At 39.3% G+C, this 24,557-nt stretch overlaps 1 protein-coding gene across 1 annotated transcript in view; it reads left to right on the top strand.

Annotated features, from left to right (window-relative positions):
• Positions 1–24,557, top strand: part of LOC127637422 (membrane-associated guanylate kinase, WW and PDZ domain-containing protein 2-like) — a 283,966-nt gene that overhangs the window by 158,189 nt on the left and 101,220 nt on the right. Inside the window, exons 3-4 of the mRNA XM_052118464.1 lie at positions 22,410–22,529; positions 23,009–23,224. Of these exons, the coding sequence (XP_051974424.1) occupies positions 22,410–22,529; positions 23,009–23,224 (336 nt within the window). The remainder of the gene's footprint in view (positions 1–22,409; positions 22,530–23,008; positions 23,225–24,557) is intronic.

The following is a 24,557-nucleotide window of genomic DNA, read 5'->3' as shown; positions in this document are numbered from 1 at the left end:
CCACTCCTGACGGTCACAGGCGCTGCCTCGTGTGTCTGGGTCGCGATCACACCGAGGCAGCATTTGTGTTCTCACTGTGAGAACCTTACCATGGCAACATTGCGGTCGCGGCTTTCCTACCTAAAAAGGAAAACCACTTCAGTCGTTCCTTCTTCCCACAGGATTGAGGATGACCCGGCTGGCGATGTAGGTGATTTGGGAATGGCAGCGGGCTCGGTATCGCCGGGTAAATCCCCACGAACCACCCGCCCCCCGACACGCTCGTTGACTTCCGCCCGGGCTCGGGGTGGCAGTGGCTCGCCTCACGGCTAGTCTGCTTATCCCCTTGAGCCTCCAAGCTGGATGATGAGCTCAACGCTGCATTGGAGAGTGTCATGTATATTTGATTCTGATACGGAAGACTCGAGTCTGACACTGATGCCCAGATGGCTGACATGCTTGCCTGGGCTGCGTGGGGCTGAACTGGAACCCACTGTCCTCCCCACAGCCTTCACGGTTGGATGATTGGTTCCTCGGGTCTGGGCGCCGCTCACAGCACCCCCCCCCCCGCTTCCTTTATTCCCGGAGGTGCATGATGAGCTGACAAGGTCATGGAGGGAACCATTTACAGCCCGCTCACACTGCCCTCGATGGGTAACCGGCAGTCCCATGGATAGGGCGGTTGCGATCCACCTGTGTCCCGAGAACGCCTCCACCTGGCCGGATCGCCCGGTGCTCCCCTCCCAGGCCTGTTGGTTGATGTCGTCACTGACCTCCAAAGACTACAGCGCCAGTGGACAGGCCGCTTCCACCTTGCATGTTATGGCCCTCCTGCAAGTTCACCAGGCCAGGCTTGCGCTGCACACCTCTAAACAAACAGCGAATCAGAGACATGAGCATTGACGTCTTTTCTTTTGTCTGTTCTTAGAAATATAATAAAGTGTGTTTCTTCAAGCCTGTGTCTTTGTGACTAACTGCATTTCTTGTCATGTGTCACTCTGAGAGCAAAATTACCTGCACATGAAATACATTTGGACGAGGAGCTTGCGAACTGGATTCAGCTTTGTTGTATTTTGCGGGTGAAGGGTGCAAGTTTCACACCCTGGCCGCTGTTTAATATATTTAGCCAATTCCAAGATCCATGGTTTTACCATTTCCCGATATTGATGACCATCGTCTGTTCACAATCGGCATCGGGATCTTTGTAATCAATATCTGATTACATCGTCCTTTCGCCCAGCCCTAGAGCACATCGGTTTGGATTACGGTAAATCTGGACTCATCAGACCACATTACCTTTTTCCATTGCTCCACAGTCCAAATATTATGCTCCCTAGCAATTTTTTTTTCCAGATTAGCCTCACTAACGTGGCTTTCTTGTGGCCACACAGCTGTTCAGTCCCAATCCTGTAAGTTCAAGTCGCATTATGCGTGTGGAAATTATCTTACTTTCACTATTAAACATAGCCGTGAGTTCTACTGTCGATATTTTATGATGTTCTATTGATCTCCGATCATTCAAGATTTTTTTCTGACCACATTTATTTAGTGCAGCTGACGGTTCACCACTATCCTTCCAATTTTAAATAATGTGTTGGACAGCTCTTAAGCCAATTCCAGTGATTTCAGCAATCTCCTTAGTTGTTTCCTTTGCTTGAATCTGGTCAATAATTTGCCTCTTCTGAAACTCTGTAACTTGTTTTCCACGACCACAGGATACGTTTTTCGACATGGTTGTTTAAGAAATGAGAAGCTAAACACTGCATAAATTAGGGATAAAATAATTGTGTCTAGCTGAAACATATTAATCACTGCAATAAAAATCCAGTCATAGGCTATGATTGATTCAGAATGAATAGTGCAACAAATATACAACAAATCTATGCATGGGAAAATGCCCTGAAAAAGCAGTTATTTGAATCTAAGTTTCACTTTAAGCTATTAAAATCCCCTCTCAAGAGTCTATGGGAGTGCTTGAACATAGGTTGGTGTCTTGACAGAATATAAGATGCACTGTAATCTTGAATACACACACGGCATTCAGACAGCTCGCGGCACAGTTCAACTCCACTGTACACAAATGTGAATGTGTTTACCTTACATTAGTGTTTTTATGAACACTGTCTCCAAATCTTTATCTACCATACCCAGTTAACTGCCGAGTGGGTACGGTTTACTGAGAGCACAATCTTCATCCATAGCTAGAAGCTCAATGCTAGGAGGAGGCAAATATGTAAATTATTCATCCTGAGGTTTTAATTATTTATGATTTTTGTATAAACTTGTATCATGCAGTTGTTGTTTTTTTTATGAAATTTCAGGCTTTTTTGGAGTCAGATTGCATTGTCTTTTGGGCAGAAACTGGAAAAAGGAGAGAAAATCTGTGTCATATTTTGACTTCATAACTTGTCGACACAGAAAAGCAATTGAGAGAATTTGATTTCTTTATTGAAATTCAAACCAGAAACTTCCTGATCTGGGAAATGTAATATGCTCTATTTTTGTGTTTTAAAGAGACTTTCAGCCTTGCTATCTACTGCCTACCCTGCTGACCAGTCCAGCCTAAACCAACCTGATGTGGTTTGTTGGTTTAAGGTTTGCTGTTCTTTTTTAAGCCAGTCTAGCTAGTGTCACAGCCTGACCAAAGTGGTGTTTAGCTGGTCAGCAAGCTGGTCTCCGTGCCTGACCAGCTGACAAGTGCCCAAACCCCTCTAAATCCATCATACCAGACCAGTAAATCAAGTTAGACTGATCTAGGCTGTTTCTTTTCCAAAGAGTTTTTTAACCTCCTGAAGCCTGAGCGTGACTGCTGTGTATGGCATTTTTTGGACCTGTTTGATAATGTCAGTTATGCTTCTTAACTTTCTAATTCCAACTGCCAACCCCAACAAAAACCTACAAAAACGTATGTTGGGTCATTGTGTTCACCCAGTTGGTGTTTGTTGGGGCATTTTGAAAATGACAGTTATGCTACTTAACATTCTAAATCCAACTCCCAACCCCAACAAACTCCAACAAACAAATTTTTTGTGGGTCAGTGTGTTCACCCTTTTGGCATTTTTTGGGCCGGTTTGTTCATGTCAGTTGAGGCCAATTCACACTGCCCCAACAAATGCCAACAAACGGCAATAAACACATCTGTTCACCCATGCCAATGTGTTCACCCTGATGGCGTTGTTGGTATTCTTTGGCGTCTGTTTTCACAGATTCAACATGTTCAAACGGCATTTGTCAGGTCTTGAAATGTTTGAGCAATCTGGTATGGTTTTCCAACAAACTCTGACATAATCTGACTTTAGCGTGAACTGTTGCCATGACAATGAGGCAAGGGTCCCTGTCAACTCACAGAAAATGAATGCACGCGGCCGCACCTGCATTGATACAGCTGGAGAAACACAGTCAATCACGATTAATCACATTTTTGTAGTAAACTTGTTAAAGCATTCCAATCCTTTCTAAAGAAAACTAAATTACGTAAGTGTTGAGTTCAACAGTTTGTGTAGGAAAGGGAAATACAAATATGCATGACACAAACGCAGATTCATTTGTGCTGAATTGCTCTTTTCAAATGAAAAAGCACAGATCTTTTATTTCTCAAATGGTGTTAAATCACAGAAAAAAAATCAAAATACTAAATTAAATGCAGATATGCAATAATATTAACTTATATCTACAATTTGTCCCCACATTTTGTGGATAAACCTCATGTAAAGTTATAGGCTAATGTATTTACATGCTAAACATATATAATTAATTGCACCTAATATTTCGATATTAAATTACACATGCTTGGCTTCATTCGCATCCTCTTCCTTGTCAGTCGTCTTCAAAGGCAAACAGTAAAGACACAAGTTTGTTAGTGTTTGTTGGATCGGTGGGGACAGTTTAATTCTTAACACTCTAAATTCAACAGCCAACTTTAGAATTTTGGAAGTTTTGGTGTCTATTGCTGTTTATTGGGGCAGTGTGAACTGGCATTTATTATTCTTAGCATTCTAAATCCAACTGCCAACCCCAACAAACCAACAAACACCAACAAACATTATTTTTTTCAGTCAGTGTGTTCACACTTTTAGGACTTGTGGCCAGTTAGATAATATCAGTTATGCTTCTTACATTCTAAATCCAACTCCCAACCCCAACAAATTCCAACAAACACCAACAATCACATTTGATGGGTTTTGTTGGGTCAGTGTATTCATCCTGTTGGCATTTGTTGCACTGGTTTAATAATGTCGCTTATCCATCCATCCATCCATCGTCAACCGCTTATCCTGTGTACAGGGTCGCGGGATAATGTCGCTTATGTTTCTTAATATTCTAAATTAAACTGCCAACCCCAATACCTCCAACAAACACATTGGTTGGGTTTTGTTGAGTCAGTGAGTTCATCCTGTTGATGTTTGCTGGGGCAGTTGGTCAATTAAAGTTATGCTTCTGTACATTCTACAGTAAATCCAACAGCTAACTTTAGAATCTTGGTGTTTGTTAGAGTTTGTTGGAGCTTGTTGGATGTTAGTGTTTGTTGCTTAAATTGAGAGTGAATTGGCCTTAATGTTAGAGTTTGTTGGAGTTTGCTGGGGTATTGTGAGTTAAAATGCTTGCTAGGCAGTTCATTCGTTTTTCGAACAAAGTTTACTTTTAAAAGTCTAATTTTAATGTGTAAGTATTTTCTTCTTGATTATAAAGCATAATAATTGTGAACAAAATTGTGAGCTTCTTTTTATGCATACAGGGTATCTATATGTATAATTGGTTCTCATTTGCATAATAATCCTCCACCATTTGTTGTCTCCATATGTTGAGGTATGTATAATTGAAGATGCTGAAAAGCTTTTTTCTCTGTGAGGTTTTGAGGTTTGAAGTCATAGATTGTGGTGGTGTTCACTGATATTAAGCAAAACGAAGTGCTTACTTCTTTTCTTTCTTCAACCCCACCCGTCCTCTTTTCTCATCTCTTCACCTTCTATCGTCTCACAAGAAGATATGTCTAGGGCTGGCAGCCTTTACTTTTAATTAGAAAGAGTGTAGAAATGACATTGTGTACATGGAATAGAAAATGGAGTCTTTGTTTATAATAGCCGACAAACTCTCAGATTTGAGTAGGTATGTACTGTCCTCTTGCATAAGCTAGACTCTCATGGGTCATAGAAGACATGCAAAACCATACACACTAATAATTCCCTCAGATGCTCAGACACGCCTGTGCTCGTAAAGCTCAATGATGCAAATACACTAGAGAGCTCCATGTAGAATCACCTCTGGAGTGAAAGAGGTCAAGTGCTTGATCATTTTATTAGTTTGGGAAGGTAATTTCCTTAACATTTGAACTTTGTGACCTGGGTTTAAATTGCTGATGTAATTTCAATAAAACTGGGCAAACTGGCCCCTCTGAGACTAGACAATGAGAAACAGCTTTTGCAGTGCATGAAACCTCAGTAATCTGAAACTTTTCCAATTGTAAAATCATGTACAGTAGAGTGGGACTTGATTTTATCCACTGAGATTAATTGGATTATGAAAAGTAGGCTATGTTATTGGTGTATATTCTTTTTTCTTGATTACATAAGCTGAAAAGAAAGTCATTTGGGAAGTGGAGAAAGTTATTACATCAAATTATTTTGCAAAAACAAACTTTGTTTTTGGGAATAATGTGCACTGCTGAATCGTGCACAATAAAGCCAAGCACATGTATTATGATGGGGTTCATTTTTATGTTATTTTATCTTTACAGTGTACGTGAAACAATGTTCACAGTCTATTTTCTAGTTATTTATTCTAAAATCCAAATGACAAAGGATAATAAAGCTCAACAGTTGGGCTCCGTAAGTAAAAATCCCATTCATTTTCTCCATAGGGAGATTGATTTTCAAATAGAAATGATGAACCTATTAAGTCAGACCTACCATGAGCTCTAAAGTTGTTTATCAATTCTATATGCTTTTGCAGAAGCAATTAGTCCATATTATTTCAACTTCATTGTTTAAAAAATGTGTTTAATAGCAGAATTCCTGGTGAAGAACTACACTACCCATGATCCAGCAGAGAAAGATGCACCAATCAGAGAATAATGCCCCACAAAGTGCGCCAAAAGAGCTCTACATTGACCGCCCACTAGCAAGACATGCTGTGAATGATGCAACCAAGTCGGTCTACCAACACTCTCAAACTACTTGTATATTTAACTTTTTTGCTCTAAAATATTGTTAATATACTTATAAACAACCACTTTAAATCAATAGTTTTATATTGTTGTCCATTGTTTATAATTGCTATGATTGTAGTTTGTGCCCTCATTAAAGACATTAAGTACACAGTCTTGTACTTTATTCTTTTTTGTCAGATTTTTTGCAATGTTGTGATTCGCCACGAAGCTGGTTTTTGATTGAATCATGCAAAATGGATGTTACATACCAGAATGTAGCCAGATGGTTGAATGGAAGGAGTTGAAAAAAAAGAGTCCGTTAGCTAAAAAGGCAATATGTTTCAAAGTTGCTCATTCTGATATTAGATTATGACAACAAACAGTTTTTGCCTTTGGAATAATATGCAGTGATGAATCTATGTTCTATGAGCACTATGAACAGACTGAGTAACACAGCTCTTGCTTTTTGTCTTTCGGTTGCCACAGTAATATTTACAGAGGATTAGGTTGACAGCAAAACATCCGATGTAGGATCAGGCTCACAGAAGATCAGCACGTGCTGATGCCTCCCTCAAGCCCTCTCTGTCTGTTCAGTCTTTCTCTCTTTTAGCCCTCACTCTGAGTCATATCATCATTTTTGTCTGCCGCTCACATGACTGAGCTGTCAGATGAAACACCCACAGTGGGTTCTCTGACCGTCTGATGCATATTGTATGAAAAATGTGGGTTTGAAAAGTAGTGCTTGAAATCGGCAATTTCTATCTGATTGGCTGGTTGTCATGTAACTTTTTTCTTTAGAATGCTGTTCACTGATGAATTGTGTACTTTAAGACAAGGGACAGTTATTAAGGAAATAGCCTAAATATGGCTGATTTTGATAAGTGGTGCAACCGATGTGGCTTTTTCTATGTTCGACTAAGCAGGAGGGAACATCTTGGACATTGGACATCCACTGCACCTCCTCACCCTTTCCTGGATGGCATGAGATTAAAGGAAGCGGGTCAGACAGATTGTTGAGGTTACATCTCACAGATAAGATCAGAGATGTGCTCGCTGTCGAACCGTTCCAAATTGCATTTTTTTCCCAAGCTGTTCCTTCTTTTCCTTCTTTTCTGACTACTTAGATGCATGTATGCCTCTGAAGTTGCAGGGAGGCAAAAGCTTTTTTGTCACGATCCAAAAAGGTAAACAAGGAAGGGAGAGACATGAAATGTGCAAGATCAAACATATGATTGGAGAACACCCCACCCGTCACCAGAAAGCTTGGAGGAAAGCTGTCGTGCATTTGTCAAAGAAGCTGCGGGGTGTTTTACAAGGACATAAAACATGATCAAGTCCCTGCTTAAGGGTATGTAGAATTTGTTTGAGTCATTTTGATATGTAGTCTTTTGTCTGGTTAAAAATTGTCGCTGGTATTCAATCTGTTAAATGTTGCTTCTGCGATAGTTTAATTCAGATATTCTTGGTTTATTTGGCACAGCCCCTTGTACGTAAGGTTTGTGATTTATAATCTATCAGACAAAAGGGAATTTATGTGTATCTGAATGGCATGACAGCTGCTTTTTATCTTCATGTACGTTTCATGATGTTTTGCATTGGTAGCTAATAGTTAAAGGAAGATTCTGGGTTCAATACAATATATATATATATATATATATATATATATATATATATATATATATATATATATATACATTAATAACTACTCACTTGACCAACACAAAATAGGTGTTGAGAAACTGGAATTTTCAATGCATATGGGCAATATTACCAACCAATAATATGTGCTCTTTAATTTGCTGGCAAATTACAAGTGTTCCATTGTCATATGAAAGATGATTGTTTATTGAAGACCATACTGTTCAAACTTAAGGTCGAAACATAAAAATTGGAATGGTGTCTAGATGAATACAGCATATAGGCCTAATATGGCATATTGTTTCACTCACAGACCATATATTTATATTCCTGCGCTCTTGCTGAGAATACCGTCCAGCTCTATAACTATTATATAACATCTGTGTGCTTGAACATGAATCTCCCTAAACCCAGTTTGCTCCAGGGCGACGTTTAAAGTTAGTCACTGAAAACAAATATGCTTGGATATATTTTGTCAAAGTATTCCATTGACAATTACTGAGAGTACTAATTAATCAACAATCAAAACCGATTTTCTTTAAGTTGGCTGTTTTCACCTCACTGAAGGTTGTATTTGTTTGATTTGACAATATCAATATGATTACTTAGAAGTATGGCCAACAAATGCATTACTGATAGCACACTTTGTTGATTTGGTGAAGGATTTACTTGCTTCCTCGTGTTAAATTTATTTGCTTTGTAAGCATTTTTCAAGAACTGCTGAATGAAAACCAACTAAGGGGTTGCATTGCCAATCTAAAGAGTTCCCTCAAGCCATCTGTGGTTGTAAAAGGTGTTTCAAAAGCCACAAATCTCTGTGAATGATTAATATAAACACATCTGTGGTGGCAGGTTCTCCACTATGGATTTTAACACAGTCAGTTGGCAAATAGACAGTGACTTATTACACTAGTGTTTTCTCTTCCTTCCTCTTGTCTTCCCTTCCTCTCTGGCATCAATGATACCACTGTATCAATACACCTTATGGAGGTGTAGCTAATAATGAAATTCCTGGGAGGGCAGGGCTGTTACCGTTTCAACAGGCTCGCGGGGCAATTTGCTGGTTCAGAAATCAGTCTTGCATGTCCACTATTAATCACTGTGAAGCGCCTTGGACTTTTTCTGATTTGTGGCTTCTTACCAGCTGAAAGAGCACAAACATATTGTTAATCTTGTTTGTGTATCCTAGCTTGGTTGAAAACAATACCCTTGGTGTGCCTCAAGGGTCAATGTTAGGCCCTTGAGAGTTTTTCCTTTTACTCACTGAATGTTCTTCATCACCATTGGATTTCTCAGGTCCATTATAGTGAATATTTGACAGACCAAAACAAGCATATCTATAGCTCTCTGCTTTGGGTGTCGTGCTGGGGAAGTGCATTGAAAGCAGATTTCTATTGTGCATCTCAAAGGCCCATTTCCGGACACCCTGTTTCTATTCCTAGTAGTGTCTGAATACCCGGGTTATCCAGCCCCCTAATACCGCAGCGTTAGGAGGACATGCTGTTTTCTAGTTGACTAATGGTCAGATTAGGGAAGACACAATAGACCTTGCTGACATGGCCCCTCACAATGATAACAGATGGATTACAAACTTAAATGGGACTGAACAACGGCAGTGGCAGTACTGTAAAAACATTGCCTTAGCCAATCGGACCCAGTGAGCGGCTCTCATTACTTCTCTCTTCCATGCTTCCATCTTTCTGTGCACCACTATCTCCATTGCCTGCTCCTTATGTCCATTTCACCAGATTGCATCTTACCATTTGCCTTTTCTACTTCAGAGAACCACAGTCCAATCATCAAACATTATTACAGCACATATCTCATAATCATGCCAGAATAATGCTGCTCTTCCCACAGTATATGGTTTGGTGGTTGTGAATGGTATTGTCAGTTCCTTTTGCTAAGCATTAATAACAAGCTACAATTTCCCTTGATGAATCACACTGCGATGTTGTCAAATTGTCTCAGAAACAGGAGGCGGTTGAAGTAGGTCACTGTGGTTTCTCAGCACACAGTGCATCTATGCTTTTATGCATAGGCAGGACACGAATGGGACCATTTGCAGCTAAAAGGTTGATTTTCCTTTATGTATTGGCATGGCAAAATTATGCAGCATGACTTTGAGGGCCAGGAAGAGAGTTGCCCGAAGTCTTTCTTTGAAGTTTGTCACATCGTGGTGGCTGGTCCTTAGATTATAACTTGTATCTTCCAGCATGCCCAGATAGAGAAAGAGAGGGATTCAAGTTAAAGAGACAGGGTCCATCTTGTTAGCATTAGGATGTGTCCTGGAGGATCTTTTGGGTTTGGTGAGTGCTCAGTTCTACCAGTTTGGCTGGCAGCTGGAGCTCCAAGATGATTCATTGCACACAGCCATACGACAGAAACATGCTACACAAAGCTGCACAAACCCCATACTACACCAGCTTTCTAGCAGAACAAACACACTGTCTATAGAGGCTACTTACATGAGTCGCTGCCTACTAACACAATAACTGCAATCCTTATGGATCAAGGGAAGATTATCACATGTATGCAGTGAAACTCTAGAAATTATGGGTTTCAAACTATGTATGTCTTGAATGTTTCGAAAACCGTTTTACACTGATTTCAAAATATTTTAAATGTTTTTAACTTACGTCTTGACATCAGAGCTATGGCCTAGCGCTTATTGCATGTGCTCCGACCTGTTGAGCCGTGATGCTCATGCTCATCCATTTTCCAGTTGAGTTAATCAGTCTATCCATGGTACAACACATATTTGTGCTTGTCTGTAAACATGCATCAGCTAACACTTTCAGTGTGTCTCACTGTTCTTTTTTTTTAAGTTTTTATGACCCTGTGTCAAGCTAAATGTAGTTTGAGACTTTAAAAATTAAGTTTTAAGACTGCACTCTGTTCCGTCCAGCTGTCTTTTCACAGAATGGCAAATACACATCATACAGAATGAGTCAAACCAAACTTTTGCTTTCAACACACAGTGAATGGACATCAGTGTTGAAATTGGTTGCATATTCAAGGGATTTATTTGCATTGTAGAGATTGTTCAAGTGCAGATCATGATTAATCAGAAAATCTATATTTTGATCAAGTCATATTATACTATAAGTGTGTCAGTTTTTGCTGTGCATTCAGAATTCACTCATATCCCTCTTGGAGATCAGTAGTTTGGAGGAGAATATAATGCAATAACTCAGAGGATCCGCTTTCACGTCCATGCACTGGAAACCAAGACCTTCTAGTCAATACGATGCACACACTGTTCTTGTTACATGCCTTTTGAGGTTGACTGGGCACACATGCCAGTTTTTAGCCCACGCGCCAGGTTTTCAAAGAACGCCAAGCCCAAATTCTTCTAGCCTTGCTCAAACAAATGTGCAAAGGCAATTTCCAGATAATATTTCTGTTTTCATTTTTCATTCCCTTTGCACTCAGCTGGGGAACCAGAGGTATATTTTGTACACAGTAAGATGCTGCCACTTCCAAGTTATTGTGGAAGATACTGAAGTACAAGTAGCTTGCCGTTGGCTACATTGAGAAGCAGTAACCTTTTTTGTCTTCCTCTGGAGGTTGGTAAACTGGAAAGCTCTTCCTGAGTGCTGCAGAATGAAATGTAAATTGGTTAAAAGCTTGATTATGAAAAACAGGCTTGAGAAATACTCAAAAAACTAGGAAAGTGTTTTATATTATTTACTAGGTAATATAATTATATACAAGTTTATTATAAACACCATGCTAAATGCTCTTTCAAATGACTTGCATCAAGCTACAGCAAGTATGAGCGTTGTAGTGCAGCATTCTAAGTGCAAAATAAGGCTGTTGATTTCACACATTTATTTAGTGTGATTAAAAGTGCTGTTAAGTGATTTCAGCCATTCTACTTCTACAAGACTGAGCTGTTGGATTAGCCCCCCTCTTTTAAAAACAACAGCTCAAAAATAGCGCCCTCAACTGACAACTGGTATGAACAGCATAACATAAAAACTTATTATGCCGCAATAATTCACTGCAACTATAATACTATGAAAACGCGCAAAATGATTGACAAGTGAAAAGCGGCAGTCCGTAGGCTGCGGACACATTTTTGTTTGAGTCTAGAGCTGTCAAATACACCAGTGAGATATCTCAGGACACTTACTTCATTAATATCTTTCAGGGAGTAGGAACATTTTTTGCATACCTTTCCATGAAAAAATTACTTACAGCACCTTGAATTATATAAAAAAACAACACATTAAATAATGAATGCAATTAATCATGCCCTTGACTGTGCATAAATTCCCTAAGAAGGAAATTTTAAACTATCTGTGCATATTCAGGCTTTAAGTACCACCTTCATTGTTTTGCGCATAGCAGTCAGCAGGGGACAGTCAGAGCAACTCCAGCTGTATAGACTTGCCAAGTAAAACAATCACACGGGAAGTTAGCATGTTTTTTCCTAGAGTTACACTACCATAGGATTGGCCAAATTATGCTGACTCACTGACAAGCATCATCTCCCATAAGACATTTTTGCATCGGCTCAAGCATGTTTATCTTCCATTGTTGCGCAAGAGAAAACATGTTGCTTTTAGCAGCATGGAAGACCTGGGTTCAGACTCAGCATTGAAACCAGAAAGTAATTACCTTCACATAATCAGTGATGAGTGTGATTGGGAGATTGCATGTTCCCCTCTAACATTAGATTTTTTGTACTGATGGTTAGGTTTAGGTTTGGAATGGGGGCACAGTTTATAAAGCATTCATCTTCACTGTATTACAGCTTGTACAGCTGTAAACAACTAGCTTCACAACTCACTTTTGGCACCCCTTTGTACACCAGTAAAATGGAGCCCACACATGCCCATACGCCCAACAACACTTACCGTTTGGCCACTGGGGGCTGTTTTTTCAATTTCGATAAGCAACTGCTTAAGAAAAGTCAACCTACTCTTTCCCAATCTTATCTGTTTCGGCCGCCCTCAACCAGCACTGGCCTTGGCCAAGGCCGCTGTTGGAACAACAACTCCCCCGGAAGAGCACTGCAGTGAGCCACTCTCGCGTTCCTTCCCCGACTCCCCAGACACCTGGTGACTGTTGACTATGTCTGGGACCTGATCAAGGTTGTCTCCATGGCAACTTGCTGTGTATCGCTATGACAACCCTGCGGACTGAGGCACCTAGATTAGATGCTGGCATAGCGACTCTCCAGGCCTACACACACATGAACTCTTACACATATATACAGATATGCAATCATCCGCCCGATACCCTATCCCTCGCCTTAGCGCTTTGTACCCCCAGTCTGACAGGCGGGTCTGTGACCAGCGCCGAACATGGCTGCAGGTCCGGATGGCTGCTTGCCTGTGCTGGGCCACCTCCACCCCCAATCCCTCCCCTGTTGCAAGTCTTGTTCATGTTGTAGAGTGTACTGATTATGTGCTAATGTTGCTGAGGTGTTTTTTTCCCTGTTCCCACACTGTACTTCTTAAGGAGCATAGTCTGGGGGCTGCCTTTTTTTTCTCCTATCCTCTCCTCATGTCATGCTGTATTTCTTCTAATTCCCTGTCTTCCTGTCCTGTCTATCCCCTTGTCATATGTATGTTTGTATGGACAGGTCGATGGCCAATTTCACTGGTTTACTATGTGACAATAAAGGACTACTACTACTACTACTACTACTACTACTGATTTCACTGCAAAATTAGAGCAGGCAGCACAAAATGAGCCTCACACACTGGTTGGAGCACAAACTTGACAGTGTCATAAAACTTGATCATTATGGTGCAAGATACCAAAAATCAATAAGATGCAATGCAACCAAAAGTGAAAATCTCCAAATGCATCTGTCTGAAGCATGTGTACAAAGACCAGCTAAATAAGTGCAGATGGAATGCAAAAATGTGTCCAATGAGAACAGCCCTCTCTACCTCAGCCTGATTAACATACTCAATTGTAAAATGGATTGCTGTGGAGTGTAGGCCAGCAACAGGCTTATGTTCAATTATATTGAAATAAAACAAACTATATTTGCTGCTAAATCCATTTTTTGTGTTTTCTAATGAATGCTGTAGTCATCTGCCACAATAATGTGATGTATGTGAATTAACTGAATTATTATATTTAATATATTATATTAATCATTTAATAAATAATATAAATATAATTTTAAATATAGCTGCAAGCAGCAAATACAGGGCCAAGTGCCAGCATGGCAACAACTGCACAACACAAAGAACTCACAGAGCCAGCATAGATCACATTGCCCCCAGATGGATTTGAACCCACAACTTTGCATTTCACAGTTCATTGTGCCATCAATTGCACCACACAGCCACAATATTACTAGTTAATGGTCAAGGGACAACCCTAATTTAGAGGAATCACAGCCACAGGTTTTACCATGATCAAATTTATATTCATGCAACTTTTCAACAAAAATGCAAATCAACATTTGATTGGGGAAAAGCCCATCCTCCATTCAGTAAGGACAATACAAAATCTCCAGAACTACACATATTTCTAATGCATGACTTGCTGAGGTGGAGAACAAGCCCAGAACCTTCAGGTTGACATTTCATGGCTCTAACCACTGCTTTTTTTTCACAGCTTAGCACAACAGTCAATATGATTGGCTTTGTATTCATCTAACTTTTCAACATGGATCAAATTTAGAATTTGATTGTGGAACAGCCCAGTAGCCTTTCATTGAGCACAATACAAAAATCACCAGAACTACCGAACTTTTTACAGAATGACTTGCAGAGGTGGGGGTTCAAACCCATGACATTTTAAACTATGAACCAGTGCTTTAACATACTAAGCCACTCAATTACTGAGGTTAAATCAGCACTCCAAACTGCCTAAGTATAGGACATGATGTTGATGATGCATGCCATTTTTCTTTGAAATCTGACAATGTATTTAAAAGATGTATAATTTTTTTAATAAATATAAATCATATGGTGAGGAGTCAGTATGGCTGATATGGTATAGTTGAAATCTGCATGGCCAAAGGAATCCACAGACACCAACCCCATGAATTTAGGACATACGGTTAAAAAGTTGTGGGCAAAAATAGCCATTTTGTCCCATAGATGGCGCTATCGCAAAACTCTGCAGGTGAATTCAGACTATGGTCCTCATGAAGCGTGCCAGGTTTTTTCTATAGGACAAAGTGTTGCTGAGATACAGCCTCAAATCCGTTTTCATGGCCACCTCGTTAACTATGTTTGCGTAACTTTTCAACAAAGTCAAATATTAAAATTCTCGGTCTAGAGATTATTTTGAACCATTTTGTGGGCAAATCAGGCAAAGTTTGAAGGAGCAGAAGTGAAAAGAAATTATGAATGACATAATCCAAGATGGCGGCCACTGTAATGGGCAGAGTTTTATTGTAAGGGGTCCATTGGAATCATCAGGAGGGAAGTAATCAGATAAAACAAGAATTGTATCTCTAAAAACGGTTCAAATAGCAACGCACAAAATAAAATGAAAATTTTTATATAGGTGCTGTAGAGTATGTCCTAGAGACCCCAAATTTGGTATGGGTGCTATTCATAACCACCCATATCAGTGTGCCAAATTTCATAATTATGTGTGATGTATAATTATCAGGGATGAACGGATTGATCCTAAAATAACAATACTTTGTATATCGAATAAAAAATGTATGTATTTTAATGTTTGTAGCATACTTATTAGCATAAGATGTCTAATATAAAGAGAGACCAAAAAGCGACTAATCCTGTGCGTATCATATCAAGATATGATTTTTTTTTTGATGGCACAAAGTTGAAAGCATTTCATAACTTTCATAAAATTTACATGATCCATATAACATGATGCTATCTGCAACTCTTTTCATGTGATGGTCAAAGTGATGCATGACGCTTGTTTTGAGAGGTTCTTTGAAGCCCTGACGAAAGCGCCTTAATATATCGACCCGGACTGTTAACATGGAGGAATTCTGTTTTGAATTTAGACGACTAGACAATCAAACAGCAATGTTACCAATCCCTAACAGATAGAGCAAACAAATCTATTAAATGACCCAAAATTCAGTATTATGAGGTAACACCTCAAATGGCTGATGAATAAATTACATGCTAAAATGTGAGCGATTCAGCTTCGCTCCCGTGAGAAAGTACTGTCACTAGGAAAAAAAGCACTCTGGATAGCATGGCTAATTATAGCTGTCCAACATCAAAGGTCCTCTTTGAAGCTGATAGTGTAGAGTGTGTCTCTTTGTGCATGCAAGAATGCGTTAGCACAGTTGGCTGGGATAATCTTTGACTGAGACACATTTATCCACAGATTTCTCCACGGGTGGCAGTAAATGTGAATACTGACTTTACTGTATGTTCAGGTGACATACCATAAAGTACATATGAACTGGACTTACATGTCTTTAGAAAGTGTGTTTGCTTAGACCAGATAAGACCACCAAACCATCTTAAGCTGATATAAGCTAGGGTTGTTTTTTCATCTGGGCTCAGATGTATGAAGATTCCCCCTTCACACTCAGTCAGGGCCAACAATTTCTGAACATGTCTGCTATTCTTAGGCTAGCAACTGATAAGTGTTGTGTTTCCTACCACCGTCAAGCTACTCTTTGTCCATCCATCCAGCCACTTATCATATGTAGGTTTTGCAGGGTATAGCTGGAGCTACTCTTTGTGTCACAGCAAAATAAACAGATTGATGCAACATCTCGTCATCAAAACCCTTCTGCCAAAGTAGCTGTCTCTCCAAAGGAGAAATCGTTGGTGTGGCGATCGATCCATGTTCCAGCAATTTGCTTTTCTCATTTAAAGTATGATTTGTCAACAAATTGAGCTTTAAGTTGATATTGGCAAGCGATTTAATGGTCGTAGTGGATTCATTTTCTTTTCATTACATTATTACATGCTTGGGTAGCCAGCAGTATTGTGAGATATTCTCATTGTTGTGACGAGGCAGCCTTGTTCAGGCCTCTGTCAGGCCTCATCCTCGCATAGACACGGTTGTAAATGTGGAGACGTTCCATTGGCCCCTATTTGCTTTGACCTGTCATTAGCATGCCCAACATGTCTGAAAGATAGGATATCATTGTGGAAAGCCACTGGCTCCAGGCTTGTTGTCATTGTGTAGATATATATTAATAGATGATGAGGGATGATGTGTGTTTGAAACAAAGGTGACAACTTGATGGCTGTGCACGATTCCTGTTTAGATTTCCATATCACTCCATGCTGATGTATCAGTGCAGTTGGAATTTCTGCTGTCAGATGTGGTTCTAAACTGCTGTAGTTGAATTTGGATTGCAGTGAACTGGCAGTTGGTAGTTCAGATAATGAATGAGAATGCTACCAGTCCACGTACACCAGTGTTTGGACTATAAAGGAGGAATATTCAATGTTTTTTTTGGCTTCTACACTCACTGATTACTTTATTAGGAGCACAATGGTTCTAATAAAGTGCCAGATGTGGTCTTCTGCTGTTGGAATAATAATAATAATACATTATATTACGTTTATATAGCATTGTAGCCCATCCGCCTCAAGGTTCTACGTGTTGCACATTCTAAGATCCTATTCTGCTCACTACAATTTGTACAGAGTGGTTATCTGAGTTACCATAGCCTTTGGTTTACCATAGCCACAGCTCAAATCAGTCTGACCATTCTCCGTTGACCTCTCTCATCAACAAGGTGTTTCCGTCTGCAAAACAGCCACTAACTGTTTTCTGCCACTGAACGTTTTCTGTTTTTGGCACCATTCTGAGTAAACTATAGGGACTAGGGATGTGCATCTCCATAACTGAGGCCGATGCGATACGCATTTCGATGCATAGCCAACGATACGAAACATTAAAGATACATATGAAGCAGCTACTGCTGCAATGCGTTACGATTCACCCCTATTACTATGCAGTCAGATCCGATTTCGATTCGATTCAACACAATGCGATTCAATGCAATACGACGCAATATATGATGCTATGCAATTCAATATGGTAGGCTACAGCTCAGGTTCAGACAGACAGCAAATCATAAATTAACTTAAGTGCCTTCTGACATCTAACGCATGGACCTTTCACAAAGAGGCCTTTGTAGTGTTCTGTCTCCAGTTACACATTTATCAGTGAAACAATTTAAGGATGTTCAGGGATAAACAATGAAATGTTCCGTAACTTGCCAGCAGAGGAATTCACTTTCGTGTCGGCGATTCAAATGGGTTGTTAAACCAGTTTTATATATATATTTTATAGTAGCATGACATATTTTACAAACTGCATGGTTTTATCAAAATCTCCATCTCTCTTATAAAACCCAAAGTGTTTTTCTGTATACTTATTACAGTATATATATATATATATATATATATATATATATATATATATACAGTATTTGGCTGACAAAGTTATAGTATTTGGCTGACAAAGAAGTGTTAACTTTTATTTAAATATGTTTTATAAAATATGCTGATAAATTTCTCAGAGCTTTCTAGTGTTATCTTTATTACTACATAATAAGATAAGAACTAACAATAAACAATAATTTTACTGTATTTATAAATCTTAGTTAATGTTAATTTCAACATATACTTTTTCATTTTTTTATGAAATGTTTAGGGCTGGTAAATTTAACACATTATTATTTTTTTTTTTTTTCGATGAATAGTTCACTGTAAAGCATAAACAATTAAAGAACGCAATTAATTCAGTGTAAATGTTTTCACTTCCTGAAACTTCGCTAATGTTTTTACCCACTTCCAGTGGCTGAAATTAGCATACCTAAATTTCCAGGAGCTGCACACTCGACTGCAAATCCTAGCACAGAAACTGATGTGTGGAGCAGTGCATGCTTGTTGATTATGCACGACACGTGTACTGTAATAAACATGAGAGCGGATTTACTGGACGGAGTCTTCACCTGCAAGTTATGAGTCAGGTGTCGGAGACATGCAGGCAAGCTGCCTTATCTCTTTGCATCACTGAAAATGCTCACTCAATTTCATCTGAACCAGTGTCAAAAGCGAGACCTATTGTGTGTGCAATAGAAACTGAATGGCAGCCTGAGAAAATAATAGTTTTAAGATTTTAAACTAAAGCAAATTAACTTTTGATATTATTTGAATCCTGCCCATTTAATCCTTAAAGAAATCTACTGGAAAACACCAGAAGATTTTGCACAACTTTTAATTATAGCATGTTCACTGATTTTATGGCATGTAAACATATACTTGTATCAAAGGGTTTATACAGTACCTGCAAAAAACTTTAACATGTACATATTTGAATAATTAAAATAAATGATGACTAACCAATTTCCTGCTAGTTCTTTTAGACAAAGTAGATATATTTTTGATTATATATTTTTAAATGTTTGTTGTAATGTACCATAATTAATCGCAATTAATCGCAATTAATCACAGAAAACTGTGCAATTCATTTGGGATTTTTTTTTATTATTGATGTATTTATACACAGAATTATGTACACAGTGAGCTCTGAGCCGAAATAGCACAATACATACTGTAGATATTCAAATGATAAAATCACTCACATTAAAGTCAAACAAAAATAATCAAGCTGTCTCTGCCTACAACAGAAAGTATTTAATATAAGTGCTAAATCTGATATGTGCTCTGTATTTCAGGTTCACATTTCTGTGGGGCAATGAACGCTAGTATTGTTGTTTGTGTGCGTGGCTGCTTTTATTTTTAAACGGTTTAGCATTAACCTGTGGAATTATTGTTAGCACACCAGAGCAGCAGGAAAAAAACACATTGTCTTTCCGCTGATCCAGCACACTTAAAGGGCACCTATTATGGCATTAATAGTTCCAAATGTTCCTAATATTGTTTTGGGAGTCGCCAACAACAGTTTTACATGTATGCAATGACAAAAAAACACTTTTGTTGTCTTATAATATGCATTTATGTTTACCTGATTTGCTCACCGACTCCCAAATGATTCGTTCAACGACTCATTTTTCCAAACCCCTCCTTTGCGTGACGCTAATCTGCGGTGATTGGTCAGATGACCCAGTCAGTTGTGATTGGTATACTCTGTGCAGAGATTGTCGGAAACGGAACGCCCATTTTTTTAGTAAAAAAATCAAAATCAGAGAAGGAATTTGAGTTGATTTATGTTAGCGATCATAGCCCAAAGTTCAGTGGTAAACACCCAATCAGTTATTGTTTGCGTTAGCCCAACGCATAAACATATTGATAAAGCACTGCATTACAACAAGTTATTGCTCTATTCTTTATGACAACTCCAATAACATCGACAAACATTTCACATATTTCAAAAAAATTGACATTGGAGACCTAGAAGCTGCGCTGAGCATAACGTACACAACACACACAAATACTTATTAAGCATGCTAAAAAACACATAAAAGCAACAATTATTAATAATACTTACAGGTTGTGATTCGGAGGAGGAAGCTGATCCAAATAAACTTGGTACTGAACCTTCCTTCAGTATCAACCGGCTCGCGAATCCACACTTGAAAGCATTCATGTTCGTAAAGCAATCATCATTAAAATGACGCGAACACAGCACAAGGTTTGGGCTATACTTGTGTGGTATAGTTGTAAATATAAACTCTAGCCACTGATTCTTCACATGCTCGTCCCTGGGCAGTGAAAAAAAGGTCGCTTTTGATATGCACTTCAGAACGCAGCGTCTTGTTGTCGACATGATGTTTTCAAGTTTTCCGTGGTGTCTGCGCGCGCAATGAGTGGGCGTGGCCAATTTGATCATTTTTCGTCTTGACGTCACAACGAAAAGGAAAATTACTCATTGGAAAAATGATTCATTAAACTGACTCAGAGTCGTTTGAGAGACAATAAGTTTTTTTTACGGTGAACTTTCATATATAAAACTTTGCAGGATGTTTTTGTTCACTTAAATCTATGTTACACACTACATGAAAGGTAATTTTCAAAATTCCATAATAGGTGCCCTTTAACTGGGTGAAAAACAATGTGGAATCATTTGTAAAGGCCCATTTACACCAAGAACAGTTGGTAAATATAACTATAACCTTAAAGCTTTAACATTGTTCTAACACTAAGAGAATAGCAGAGTCCAAACGACAACTATAACGATAACGACACAGAGGAACGATATTGTTTGGATCACTTTAAGAGTGATTTTCTTTCCAGCTGATGAAAGATAAATACCTTGACAGCCATTCAAAATCCATCCAACTTTTAAGTGCTTTAAAATTGCACTTTTTCAATATTAACTAAGATGAGATAATGAAAAGCTAACGTATGCTGGTAGCATAGATTTACCTCAGGTAGGCTATCCAGCGCTAATGTCGACAACATTGTCTTGTCTGCTTTAAAGTTGTATCCGTTTGTTTTCTTTGCTAAATGTAGAAGAGTAGCAGGTAAGGTACATCCATTTTCTTGACTGTAAACATAACTGCGGTGTGTGCTTTGAATAAACAGAAAGTTATCATCTGTTGGTGTGTATGCTAATATGAGTAGTAATCTTTGTTGTTATGGTTATCATTCTTTATGTGAATAGGCCTTTAGACTGATAAAAAAAGTCTAGTAAAGATGCGTGACCAAATAATTATTGCTGGTTAAGCTAGTTTAGAGGCCTCGTGAAGATACCAACACATCAACATCTAAAACACAACACATGCTGGTGACCAGCAATGCTAGTCTTTTCATGTGCTAGTGTGCATTTGGGAGCTAGGGGTGGGTGAAATTAGGTCATTAAAGTCTTTAAGGTGTTAACTGTTAGAAATCTTACAGATCCGTAGCACATGGGTTAAGTGCTTTATCCTGGAGCTTTCTCCGCTAACAGTAATTAGCACATCTGGCACTGCTAGCTGGCTAATTACAGCTCTGCAACATCCAAAAGCATGAATACATTAACACCTGAATTTAGCATTTAACCCCACTTTCAGTTATTCTCACAAACATTTAAACAGTCAGTAGGGGGTGGTTGGTGTTGAATCATATTTGATAGTGTGGAAATTGAAAGCAGTTAAGCTAGTTAAAATGGACCTTAAGCATACTCCTAACATGGTCAAATGTTTTTATCTTAAAAAAAAGAAAAACAGCCCAAGGTGGTTTGCTGGTCTTAAGGTGGTTTAAGCTTGTTTAATTGCTTAAACAGTCTCTATTCAGCCCAGTCTCACAAGGAAACACATATACTGTGCGCTGTAGGACACTTTCACTTCAATTTAGCACATTTTATGTAAAATTTGAAGCACAAGGGTGCTAAAAAAAAATAGCTACAGGCCAATTAGAGGATAAGAAGCTCAATCATTCTAGCTCTTGGGAATTTTGTCCATCAAAACTGTGATGAGCAGGAGGCACAATAATTGAATCCTTGGAATTGGCGAAAACTACATGTTTCCTTCTCTGCTGATGAGGTTGCATCATTACTTCGTCTGCACCCTCAAAAGAACTTTCAATTGTTTTTCTTTCTCCTTTTTCTGTCTGACAGACTGTCAGACAGCATATGTAGTGCTTTGTGTAAAAATTAAGTGTGCCAGTTACTCAGGCACCTGTTCTGTTTGGCTCATACTGGGATTTTTTATTTTTTATGTTGTTGGACGAGCTTTCTAGCTGCTGATTAAACCTATGGCTCAAAGGCTTTAGGGGCTTGCTGACCTGAAATAACTCACGCGTCTCTCTTTCTCTTTGTGCAGGTACAACCAGGCAGCCTAAAGAAGGAGAGGTTCCAGGAGTAGACTACAACTTTGTGACCTTTGAGCGGTTTGTGGAATTGGAGAGAAGTGGAGCTTTGCTGGAAAGTGGAACTTATGAAGGTAAAGTGGAAACCCATTGGCCACAGTGCACCAGCAAGACTCATCATTCATTTGAAAATGAACTAGACTGCTTTTTGTACCAATCTCTCATTAGTAGCACTATTAGAGCAAAGCCAGAACCCTAAGGCCATTTCCACACTCATACATTTTAGTTGAGAAGGCATTAATTTTGCTTCGTTTACATCTCTGTGATAAGATTCACGAGCTGACTGTCTCAGAAGCGGAGGCAACTGAGATTTGTCCTCTGCCACCCGGATTGAGGTGAGCAACTGCGCCACCACAAGTACCTAGTGAGTATTGGGATTTGGGTATGCCAAACTGGGTAGAAAAGGGGAGGGAAAAAGGTGTTTACATGACTTCACAGGTTGCCGACTTGTTTAGCATAATTGGCGCAATATCATGCCTGTAAACATGCTCAATTATACGCCAAATGTTCCTGTCCTCCTGGTTGGTCAGCTCTGATTTTCAATTGTTTGCAGATAACTATTACGGCACGCCTAAGCCCCCGGCAGAGCCTAGCCCACTTCTGCTGAATGTAGCAGAGCAACTGTTGCCAGGCTCCACACCCAGAGCAGAGGGGAAGCGCAGACGCAACAAATCCGTCAGCAACATGGAGAAGGCTGGCATCGATCCTCCCGAAGATGAAGAGGAGGAGAGGCCCATTGTCAATGGCAACGGAATGGCCATCACCCCAGGTGATGATCTATCAATCAATTTAAGAGAAAGAGAGATCTTTGATGCCATCTTGTCATATGAGTGGTCTCCTGTGTAGTAAATTAGCACAGTACTATGACCTGAGAGCAGGGTTACCAGCATAGATATGATTACTGATAGGCCACTAGGTGCATCATGTATCATAGCAACTGTCTCCACTATAAATTACCTCATAGTAACTAACTGTTGTCAGGGCAGTAGCCTAGCAACCACCATGGCAGCATGTTATCACACGTTTCCTATTTTTCTCTCCATAACAGCAGCTCTGTGGGGCGGAAACGTGCATCAAGTCTGTACTCTATGTACTGTGAAAACCTCCTTGTTTTGTTCTAGCTTCAATACACCAGCGTGATGAAGTGGTTTTCAATTTTAGAGAGAGGAAATTTCAGACGTTGAATTCTATTAGCATAAAGAGGAACATTTTATTGCTCAGGAGACTTAAAGGAATAGTTCACCCTAAAATTAAAATTTGCTGATAATTTACTCACCCTCAGGCCATCCAAGGTGTATCTGAGTTTCTTTCTTCATCAAAACAGAATTTAAGATTTTTAGGATTTCATTTCAGGCCTCCTCCTTTAAACAATGCAAGTGAATGTAGGGTGAATGTAGGTATATTTAGGGTGCATAAAAATAAACCACATGACTCCAGTTGACAAATAAAGTTCTTCTGAACCCAAACGATTGATTATTTTTAGAAACAAAACAATACTTATATACTAACGCCAATTCAGGGTTGGTTTTGATCCCCAAAACCATCCCTCCAGGAATCAAATGCCCTGCCGATGTTCACTCTTGTTTTTGCTCGACAACGATCATGTTCCCACATAACCAGATTGGATTCAGTATATAAATGGCTTTTTTTTGGCTGACTCAGAGTTTGTGGAGGAGTCGGTGTTGTGCCGGGAGGTTTGCTGGATTCCATCTCTAAGATAACGTCACCTAGTGTTGCAGACTGTCTGTTGACGCTGTTGAATAGTGGAAGCACTGAGGCAAGGCTCTCTGGAGTGCGCATAAATGTCACATCCTTTGGATTATCCCGGCAAAAGTGACCCGCTCCCTTTGCATGAAAATCAGCCTACAGGCTTTAATAGACAGCCTAGGAAGTCTGGGAAGGGCTCATTTTTTAAGTTGCATTACAAGCCGTTCACACATTGGCAAAAAAACATATAGCACCTTTAAGTTGATTGATTTTATAGAAATCTATGAAGCCCCTCAGAGGACATGGTGGGAATCTTTTATTGAAATCATTTTTTGTGCCCTCACAATAAGTTTTGCGTTCCCTCGCAATAGTTTTCATTCCTTTGCAATTTGTTT

Source organism: Xyrauchen texanus, chromosome 45, assembly GCF_025860055.1.
Source record: "Xyrauchen texanus isolate HMW12.3.18 chromosome 45, RBS_HiC_50CHRs, whole genome shotgun sequence".
In the NCBI taxonomy this organism is placed as follows: Eukaryota; Metazoa; Chordata; class Actinopteri; order Cypriniformes; family Catostomidae; genus Xyrauchen; species Xyrauchen texanus.
The sequence above is the reverse complement of the archived record's forward strand: the minus strand, read 5'-3'. Positions and strand labels throughout refer to the sequence as shown.